We start from the raw sequence: 11180 nt of genomic DNA on the forward strand, positions 1-11180 counted from the left end.
GTAGCCTACCAGTGATTAACCAGAAGTACAAATTTTGGGAAAAGCATTAAAGGAAGATTTCTGCAAAGACAAATGGTGCTTCCACAAAAGATGGTGTGAAGATTTTCAAAATATAATATATTTACTATAATCAAAGCCAAAAACTAACTTAATAAATGAAAATTGGGTTGCCCTTGGATATGTAAGCAAAGCAGTGTGACTTCTATCAAGGAATCCTTACCACTCAAAGGCTGCTGGGTTTACTGTTGCTGCAGAGTTTCACCAGAGACATCAATGGTAGGAAGAAAATTTTTTTCATTGAGCCTCTTACCTCACCCAACAACTGGATTCTAGGTTCATTATTAGGACAGACTTGCCCAATTATTTCAGACAAACCATGAGTTTGAATAAATTTTTTTGCCCTCAAATGGGATTGGTTGTAGATGCCTCTTGAGCTATTGACTCACTTCCATGATACAAAAGCAGGCTCCTGCTATTGACTGGTTTTTCTATAACCCTAGACAAATTACAAAATTTCTCTGGGCTCCAGTTTTCTTACCAATCAAATGATGACAACACTGAAACCTGTCTCCTAGGGTATCACGAGTAGTAAACTCATGCATGTCAAGTGCTTCCTCCAGACTAGTGCCTGACACATAACAAATGTTGTATATTACAAGCCCCAAGTCTTTGGGGTCCAATGTGTATACAATTCAAAACCTTTCTGATTTTAAGGAGATAGAGAATTAAATAATCTCCCATTAGAGTCTGAGCCCCCATTCCATAATCAACTGTATTAATATTTGTATGAAACATGTGACCATTCACATTAACTGGGATAAAGACAATAAGTAGCTTCATATCAGGTTCTACAGCAAAACAGTCTGTGTTAGAGAAAGTGTTCAGTTTTCAGAGCTGTATGGACTTAGGAATTGTGAATAAGGGGTTGTGGTCCAAACCGTGGCTATTCACAGCTTAAACTCTGTGCCGTTTGCCTTATTCTCTATCTCTTTGGCTCCCTGAAGTCTTCCACATCTCCTGGGTTTCTGATCCATCATTGTATTGCCTTTTTACAGCCTTGCCCTAATACCTGATAAGACTTTCCTCTTCAGCCATAACCTAAACTTACATCCTGCCCAGTTCAGCCCTCTCTGTGATGACCTCCAGAGCTGCCCCTCAATATTCCTTCCACGCACGCTCCAGTCACCTGCACAGAACAGGACGATTTGACCTGTTGGCCTGGCAAACTGAGTATGCCAGCTCTTTCCAGGGCATATGGGCATCACCTTTGTCCCGGAATCCAGAGGAAAGAAGGCCATCTGGATTACTAAACACAGTACTAACCTACCCTCCCAGGGCAGTCATGCAAAGAACGCTCAGTGAAGTCGCAACAGAGTCTCTCTAACTTCCAGGGATGTATGACGATCACCCCAAGCCTGAGAAACATTCCTGAAGCATCCATCTGGGAATCACCCCCACCTCTCCACGAAACTCTAATGCTTAGCTGTTCAAGTTCTACTCTGGGTGTTGATTTACACTGCCATTGGCAACCATGAGAAGTCAGTGGGGACTTAAACACCTTCTCTGTCATCCCCCAGTGAGAGCTGAGCAGGGCCAGCTTCATCCTGGATATGCAACCTCTGTAGCTGCATGGGCACCATGTTCAGACAAGCGTTATACTTTCTTCAAGGTTCTGCTATAGCCATCTTGAAATTTCTAATAATAATTGAACAAAGGCTCTTATATTTTCTTTTGCACTGGGCCCCACATATAATGTACCTGTTCCTGGAGCTAATGTTTCTAAGCAAAGCATTCTATTACTTTCAGAGGGGCCATTCAAATGTGTCAGGGAAAGACCAGACCACCCTGTAGGGCAACTATCTCTAAGGAAGGGTTGATACCCTCTGGAGCCTGGGCAAGGCCATGCATTGTGGTACAGGAAAGAAATACTGAAGCTTCTATTTATATATATTTACTTCATCATTGTTCATCTCTATTTTTGAATGTTGTCCCTGCTTCCTTTTTTTCCTTCTATCACATAGTAATAGAAACACCAGTTTTTAGCTGGACACATAGCCATGAACATTACAAAATTACATTTGCCAGCATCCCTTGCAGCTTGGTGCCTTGCATTTGGATGTGGCTATGTACTAAATTTTAGCCAATAGGATGTTGGTTATTGTGATGTTGTAACTTCCAGCTCTCTCCTTAAATATAGGGGTCCAGCTTTAGAACTCTTTGTGGGGAACAAAAATATGTGCTTGAGTTTCTGTCTCTGATAACTTTTCCTCCATCTCCATTCTGCATACCAGCTCATAGGATAGAAACACACTAAGCAGTAACCCCTCCACAGGACAGGAAAAGACGTGGCCAAACAGAGAACAAAGAGGTCAAGACAAAATGGTGGAGTCCGTAGAAATCTCAGATGTTGTGTTTTGGAAACCAGGACCAGTCAATGGGATTTAGTGGAAAGGAGGTAAAGGGAAGTTTGAATAAGTCAGTGTGGGTTTGAATCCTAGCTCCACCACTTATTAGCTACAGACTCTTGACCAATGTCTGAGAGCATCTACCTCGCTGGCTGCTGTGAGGGCCAACGGGATCAAGCAGGAAACAGAAAGACGTACCACCAATATTCAGAGATCCTGGCGTGTTTCCCACCAAGATCAGGAGGGAAGCACAGCCCACCAGCAGCACTCACTACAGCCAGAAGGTTACTTTCTTAGAGGTTTTCCCCTTTTTCCATTTCCTTCAAGCCCATCTGCCCTCCAGTGACTCAGACAGAAACCCTGCTGTTCTCTCCAGCTACAGATGTTATCTTCTGGCATGTGGAACAAACGTCCCCTGCCCCCAGCTGGCAGCCAGCCCCAACAGAAATCATCCCATAGCTTCCCATACCTACGGGGGATGTAGTGTGAGCCACCAGCCTGTACACAGGTGGCAACTGCTGGGATCAAAGTCCAACAAGGTGGCGAGGCCACGGGAAGGGGTGGGAAGGAGGTGGCTTGTTTCAGGTCAGCCTTGAAAAAGCCTCCATGCAAGGGGCCTGGAGGCACCAGGTAGGACACAAGTCCTTACTGGCACCAGCCCCTGGATTGCCTGGTCTGTCATCCACTCTGGTACTTTGAATGATGGGTCTAAGGAATAAGCTCTGATGTATAGGTACTCAGGGCTGGGTAGGGAGTGGAAATGACACCTGTGGACCCCAGGAATGGGACCTGCAACCAGCACAGTCACACAGGGCCCCAGGCTCAGAAAGGAACCAGCACGTGGGGTTAATTCTCTGTGATCACCATCTTGATTTCTTCATAATTTTGTCTTTGAATTTGTGTTTTGTAAGTAAAGTCCGATGGAACAATATCACATATGCCAGGGACTGAGCGCCTCAGTTCACGTGTGTCTCTCCCACTGCATCCTTGCAAGACAGACATTTGACCACCTGCTCCCCCTCCAGGGGGCAGACAAAGCCTCAGGCCCCTGTGAGGGCCTTCTTTATCTCCATGACTGAGAGAACATGATATTAAATGACAAATTTTAAAAACAACATGACAGGTTGAGAGAGAGACAACAAAAGACAGAAGGTGCATTTTCCCCCTGCCCTTTGAGCAAAAGGCCCTCCATTTTCATTTCGCACTGGGCCCCACACATTGTGTAGTTGGCCCGGCCCAAGGACATGGGGTTTCGTGTTGCCCAGGCCCTGGGCCTTGAGCAGAGGTGGCTCCTCCAGGCATGGCCTTGCCACGGCAGTCCCCTGAGAGCGGTGATCTGCACGGCACTGGAGGTGCTGGTTACCCTGCAGGGCACTTGGCAAGTAGATCCTGCTCAGCCGCACTAGAAGCAGATTCCAGGTTCTACAACTGACCTTCATCACATGCCTCCTGGACAGTTCTACTTTACATAAAGGGTGGCTGCAGAGCAAGCCCTCTGCTTGAGGAGGCCCAGCCTGGACCAGTACAGAAAAGAGGAGGTCCAGGGGAAATAGCCTCTGAGGACCGGCCTCCCTCTCTCTGCCTTGAGCTCCAGCCACTCTGGTCCACAGTGCCCCCGGAGCTCTCCCAGCCTCCAGCCTCTTCTGGGGAGATCTTCAGGACCCCTCCCTGACTGCGCAAGCAGTTCCTGCCCACCCTCGAACCCCCAGCTCAAGTGAGAAGCGTCCTCTCCACCGGCTAGCACTCTCCGCCCACCCTGAGAGTCATCTGCCCCTGCAGCAGGGCTCCCCTGGAGCAAGTTCCTTTGAACTGCAACTCCTGTTGGCTGCTGTGGGTCCGCCTGGGGCCCCAGCCTGGCCCCAAGCCTCCCACCGAAGCTGAGCGGAAAAGAATCTAGTCCCTCCCTCTGCCTTAGGCAGGTCTAAGAGGCAGCTTCGCTGCTGAGAGTCCAGACTTTTTTTTTTAAGTTTTCAGTCCAGGTTATTTTTAAGGCTCCAAAGCCAGGTCACTTCACCCACTTTCCCTGAAACTTGTCCCAACACTCAGTGACCCTCTCACCCAAGAGCAGTCCCTCATCAGCTCTCTCCCAAACTCTTCCTGCACTGTCCTACCATTGTTCCCTGAGTTTTAAGTCCTGTTTGCAGCTGAACCTCGACCTCCCAGACCTTCTCTTGTCTTTGAATGGCCCCTGATTCAAATACGAATTAAACTGTGGACAATTTTGACCTCAGCCTTCTCATTGCTAGGAATTTATCCCGAGGGTGTGATTGCACAAATTTTTAAACAGGCAAAGTAGAATATACAAGGATTTTTATTATGGAATTATTACATTAACCAAAAATGGGAAACAATTCAAGTATCCGTCCATGCAGGACTAATTAAATAAACATGTTTTGTATAGACAGCGGAATTCCATGCACTCATTAACAAAGGCCGTGCGGGTGTGTGTTTATGGAATTGAAAGCGCGCCACCATACCAGCCCTCTGCACACGCTTGATTAGTTCACGGGGAAAACGCGAGAAAAGGATTCAATACTCACGGAATGCTGTGATGAAAGAAACCACAGAGGCCGCGGCCCCTTTTTAATGTTAAACTGTTCTCTTCCATCACCCAGCTGGTAACAGAACTTTCAGGGTAGGCTGATAATGTTCAGAGGAAAAGTGGATTGCAGAAAAGCATGGATGATGTGACGCAGTTAATATTTTGAAAATGTGTATGTAAATGCCTATAATAAGATGCCTGAAGGGATGTTTAATCAAAAAAAAGATGAGTATTAATCTCTGAGACATTGGATTTGGGATTCATTTTACTTTCACCTATATGCCTTTGTCTGTATTGCTTTACACTTTTATAAAAGCTGTGTAGTATTTTTACATTTAGCAAAAGCTGTAAACCTCTTACTGTTTGGGGGAAAACAGCATCTGGAACAGGAAGCCTCCATCGAAGACTAGTTAGATGAAAACTTGCACAGAGCCCTTCGGCACTCTGCAGGACTCAGGCAAACGCGTACTCACAGAGCCCACGGGCCTCACAGGGTGTTACGTTGCACAAAAGGCCCCAGCTGCTCCCTGAGCAAACAAACATCCAGATTTTTTTTTGACGCTGCCACTGCTGGGGGGACGGCTCCGACAGAGTGAAGTCCTGTACGGTTTTGAAAAGGCTTTTGCTTCCAATATCTCACTTAACCTTCAAAACTAGATTGTAACTAGACCCCCCAAGTGAACTCCCTGAACGTTTCTCTGGTTGGCATCAGGCAACCTGTCTAGGTTGGTGTTGGCATGGTAGTTTGTTGGATATGGATAAATGGGTGGGTGGAAGGATGGATGGATGGATGGAGAAATAAATTATTTTTCCTCTTTTATAGGCAAAAACAAACAAACAAACAAAAAACCCAACAGGGATGCAGAGATGAAGCAACACGCCCAAGGCGATGCAGTCAGGGAACAAGAAGATCGAAGGTTGGACGCATGACTGTACATGGTTCCCTGGTCAGCTCTCTTTGATCCAAAAGGCCCCCCAAACCCATTTTCTTTAGTAAGAAATACTTCAACATCACTGGCACATACTTAGATAATCAGAGGTGATAAGCTAATACCAATAGCATGGGTATTAACCTATCAAAGTGCCACCTCCTGCTACGTGTGGCATTAACCCACTAATCGCTGGATGTGAGTGGGTCCTGGGTGCCAGAAAGGCACTCAGCGCTCAAGACAGGACCCAGTCACCCACTGGTCTGGAACTATGTCCCGATTTTAACGAGAACAGCCCTACGGATGCGTCGTGGTGGGCACAAGCCCTGCCAAAACCCCCGCAGCACCGAGACGGTTGCCCGTCACGTGAGCTGGGCTGCTCCCTCTCCACTCAGAGCAGAGCCCTTAATCCAGAAACTATTTATAATGCCACTTAAAACTCTTATCCTAATGAATCCAGTCTGCATGAATAAATGAAACCAAATGCATTCTCCTCTCCTGATAATTATCCTGAGCCTGATTGTGTCAGGGTATCAGGGAAAAACTAATTGCAATAGAGAGAGAATACACTAGATTATAACAAAAATACGGCAGCAGAAAAGGCCAGTTCTTGTGATGAAGCCAGTGCTCTCTGAACACACCTGTGCTAAGTGCATCGTCATCCTCGCTGGCACTGGCTGGGACCCCGGAAGGCAGTAAGACTGCCCGGGACCTCAGTCTTCTCATAGTCCAGACAGGCAGGAGAGACAACCATAAATAACTGCCATATAAAGTGTGAAGTTCAGAGAGGACAGGAGCACTGTGTGAATCGAAGGGAGGAGAGTTTATTCCCATCAGAGGAAACCTAGGAAGGCTGCCTGAGAAGGGTGGCCTTGACTGGGGTCTGCTTTACAAACAGTAGCATTTACCTTGGGGCTGTCAGAGATCAACATAGGCCAGTGTCGAAGCAAACATCATTGTCCAAGGCATTTACCAGCAAAATGTGCAAAAGAGGTAACGTATATACTTTACTGAACTTGTCATTCTCCAAGACGTTGTGCTTTCTTACCTCCCAGCCTTCACTCAGGCTGTACCTTCTGCCTGGAACATTCTCCCTCACCCCACTTCCACTTCAAGAATGTTACTTCCTATTCATTCTTCTCAGTTTAGATGCACTTTTCTAAGAAGCCATTCTTGATCCCCCAAGATGGATGGGATGTCTCTCTTCACCCAGTCTCCCACAGGCCCCTGAGCTTATCCTGACCATAACACAACACCCGCACCATAATCGTCTGCTTTACCATGGAGCAACACCACTTGTCTGTTCGCACTCTGAGAGAGGATCTAGTCTGATTCATTCTTGTGGACCCAGTGCCCAGCAAAGTATTGTACTCAAAACAGAAATATTTCTTAAGTAATTAAACTTTTTAAATGATTCAGCAGCCCGGTTCTGTACCAGAACCCCAGTCCTGTGCCCAGTCTGAGCGGATGATGCACCCATGTAATTCTACCGAGTCGCTTTGCAGATGTAAGGATGCACATGTGCCCAGACCCTATTTATTCAGCCCCAAACAAAAGGAAACCCCAGGGCCTGTTCTGAGCCACACGACTAACCCACCCAAGGCCATCGTGGCCGCGAGGGTACAGCGTGAGCCCCGCGGAGCTCCCTCAGCAAGCCTGTGAGTGAGGCCAGTGAACGCCATTCTTGGAAAAGGACTGGAAAGACCTCACCTGTCTTTACAAATGGAGAGAGGAGACCTTGAGGTAGGAGATGGCCAGAGGGAGAAAAGAAACCACAGGTTAGGACCATTAAATAAGAAAAAGCCCTGGCTTCAGAAAATGAAAGCATTAAATACTAACTCTTTATAGCCCAGTTCAAGGGATTAAAAGAAAAAAATTTAAATGTTCATAATATTAACAGTAGTTATTTCCAGTGATATTATGAGTGATTTTTAAAATCCTTCTAGCTTCTATATGTTCCAAATCTTCTACAATAAATGTTACTTTTCTTCATCAGAAAGAGCGAAGTGTTTTAAGTGCATGATCAGACCCAGTGGTCCCTCCTGACCCATGACCTTTCCCTACTAAGCCTTAGGCCTTAGTTAACCTGTGAGGATTTTGAAGGGAGCCCCTCACCCCCAGCTCCCAGCCCCTTGGCTCTAGCCACACCCAGAAGACTTTCTGGTAGGAGAAGGAAATACATTACTTGGCTTTGGCTGGCTTCTCCATTCTCCTCTTAGTGGCTCCTCTGGGCTGGGAACCAGCGAAATACTGGTCTCTGGCTTTATCCAGACTCTGAGCACAGGCCTGAGTCTCAGGGTGATCTGCAGGGTGAGGCTATTTGGGGTGTGGCTGAAATGCACTCACTAGTGTGTGTGCCCACCCTCAAGCATCCTGTTTCCCAGAGCGAAAGCAAACTGTCCCACCAGCAGCGGATCAATCTGTCAGGCTTCCTAACCACTCCCCCCAGTGGTGTGTATCTTTACTTTCTGCAACAACAGAATTAAAACCTAAATGCCTTCAAGCCCCAAACTCCTGTTCTTCTGAGAATTATGTGATAAGACCCTCTCATCCGAAGGATGTCACATCACTAAGATCAATCAATTCTCTTAGAATGGGCTGCCTAATCAAACTTTCTGTGACGATAAAAATGGTGTATTACCTATACTTGACCAATATGGGATCCACTAGCCCATGTGACTACTGAGCATTAGGAATGTAGCTAGTGCAACTGATTAATTTTTTTTAATTAATTTAATTTTAAATGACCACATGTGGCTAATGGCTACTGTTTTGAACACTGCAGTTTAGAATCCAAAATGCTAGACCTAGAAAGGACCCAATAAATCACCTGGACCTGTGATTCTCAGCCTTTGCAATCGTGAAACCCATTGTTACATCAAAGATGTATTTGATTAAACATCATCATGCCTAAATTTAGGAAAAATTCAATAATGTTTTAAATTACATTTTAATTAAGAAAATTGTGATTATCAAAATTCAAAAAAATTAGTAAGTTTTAATTGCATTTTAATTAAGAAAAGCATAATGACCAAAATTGGTAAAAATTCAGTAACACCTTGATTTGTATTGAATTACTTAAACAGTATGTTCACACACATATATAATAGCCTCTTGTGAGCATATTAATGTGTCATTTCAGCTCCCACCTGATATGAATGTACCAGGTAACATTCCTACTAGAAGCGGCTGATAAACAAGGATCTAGGGGTTGCTTTTCAGGGAACTCCCTTATTTGTCCACTTTGTGCCAAAAGGCTTCCCACGGTCAATAGCAGCCAGAGACAAGTCACCATAAACCCAGGGTGTGTGCTAACAGAGGCCACAGCTGCTTACATGCCAGCTGTTCCCTCGGAAAGGTAAATTTGTCCTGTAATTATCTGGAACGAGCTCCACAACCTGTTTGCAGGAGTGCATGGAAACTAACACAGCTAGCTGTGTGCCAGAGATGCAGCCTAATGCAGAGGCCAGTCACGGCTCTGAGACGCGGAGCCCTGGGTTTGAGAGTTCAATCTCACCAGGACCTAGCTGTGTGCCTGGGGCAGACCACTTCCTGCTCTAGGCCTTAGTTTCCTTTTTTCTCAAAAGTAGGGACTAGGCAATTGTCACCCATCATTGCAGCCCCTCCGATTCAGCATCCTAGGTGAGCTAATTAGACCAACAGGAAGATGGGCACAGAAGGCAGAACCAGAAAGACCTGGGTTCGAATCCCTAGCTGTTCGACTTTGATCAAGCTTCTTAATCTCTCTGGGCCTTGGTTTCTCACGAGCAAAATGGACATCATAACCTGACTGCTGAAAGATGTGAGATAGCGAATAGCAAGGACCACATTGTGCCTCACTCACTGGAGATGTTCAGTGATTGGCAGCTGCTGCGATCATTATTAGCATCATTACCGTTACCATCATTACAATTATTTATATTGTTACATTTCTTTAAAAAAATGTAAGCCCCAAACCATTTTATTGTATAACTATCACACAGTCCACAGGAATATCAACTCTTCACTAGTAATTTGTATGAGATTAATCAATTTCCTTCTCTTGTGTATAATTGCTATTGCTTTTCGAATTTTCACCTTAAACCTTTTAATTTCTGACACTTCAGTTCCTTAGTAATAATAAACAATATAAACAAGTTTGACCTGTGAAGAATTTCACATGGATTCCTGCACTTTTGGAAATAGGAACTTCCTTTTATTCAGACAGTAACACGTGAATCTATGCTCAGAGTCCTGAAGGAAAAATCGAACTAGTTGATTAGTAAGATCAAAATACAGAGAACATGTTCCTGTTCTTTGCCATAAGTGCATCAGGCTTATCCTACATTCCTGCCTTCTGTCCTCAACTCCCTAGCGGCACCCCCCACCCCACCTTCCCATCCCACCATCCGAGAGAGTCAGCAAGAATATGATGGCAGAGAGAAAAGGCTCTACAGGAGGTGGTATCCTTTTTTTCTTATTCACAATTTTTTATTTTTAATTTTAATAAAAATTCATAAAAATAGTAATATTCTACTAGGGAAAAAGATGTTCTTTATATTTCTTAAAAGTGAACTATAAGAAAATGACCCAGAAAGTAAATAAGCAAAAAATAATTCTCTGAAATGACTCCCAAAGTGACTGTTCCCCATTTCAAAGGACTTGTCACTGCAACTTAGACATGGTGACTTATGAGATCATTCCCAAAGGGAGGGCCATGGGAATCAAGTTGCAAATGACAAGCACTGAAGCCAGCTCCCAGGCATGAAGCAAGAGTTTGGGGGAGATGCTAGTCCCCTGACTTGGTCCTGTTATATGTGTTGGGCGAAGCACCCAGAACTGCCCAGAATTCGTTAATCATTGGATTTGTCAGGCAAGAAATGTGAGGCCCTTATTTCAATAGTGGGAGCAGAACCATCATCTTGCTTTTAAAGAAACCAGGACACAGAAACAGAGAGTACTATGTCTTTGCCATTCCATTTCCTCTTTCTGAGTACCATGAAGGTGGCTTCCCAGCCTCCTCTGCGGTTGAGTTGGGGCTCTGTAACGGAGCTTCTGGCCAGTGCCAGAGGGACATGGGTTGAAGTGACGGAAGCCACTTGCAGGCTATCTGGCCACAACCCCCCAGGTCAGCTTGCCTGATTTACCTTTCCTTACCCCAACATTCAATGGGCAATGGGTGCTGGGACCACTCAGTGAGAATTAGAACAGCAAAGTCCTCTACTCTGTAAAACGTGGAGAACAATCCACCACTGAGTGTCCTGCTGAAGCCCCCAAAATGTTAACCTCGATTAAATAACTTAGACTTGAAAACAATGGCTGCCG

The 11180-nt window shown here is 45.3% G+C and overlaps 1 protein-coding gene across 2 annotated transcripts in view; it reads right to left on the reverse strand.

Annotated features, from left to right (window-relative positions):
* Window positions 1-8171, reverse strand: part of FER1L6 (fer-1 like family member 6) — a 126624-nt gene extending 118453 nt beyond the window's left edge. For both annotated transcript variants that reach the window (XM_045181683.2, XM_045181681.2), the window contains exon 1: window positions 8062-8171. In XM_045181683.2, coding sequence (XP_045037618.2) covers window positions 8062-8084 — 23 coding nt within the window. In that variant the 5' untranslated portion in view covers window positions 8085-8171. The remainder of the gene's footprint in view (window positions 1-8061) is intronic.
* Window positions 8172-11180: the final 3009 nt, after the last annotated feature.

The sequence above is a fragment of the Desmodus rotundus genome, chromosome 8 (genome assembly GCF_022682495.2).
Source record: "Desmodus rotundus isolate HL8 chromosome 8, HLdesRot8A.1, whole genome shotgun sequence".
In the NCBI taxonomy this organism is placed as follows: Eukaryota; Metazoa; Chordata; class Mammalia; order Chiroptera; family Phyllostomidae; genus Desmodus; species Desmodus rotundus.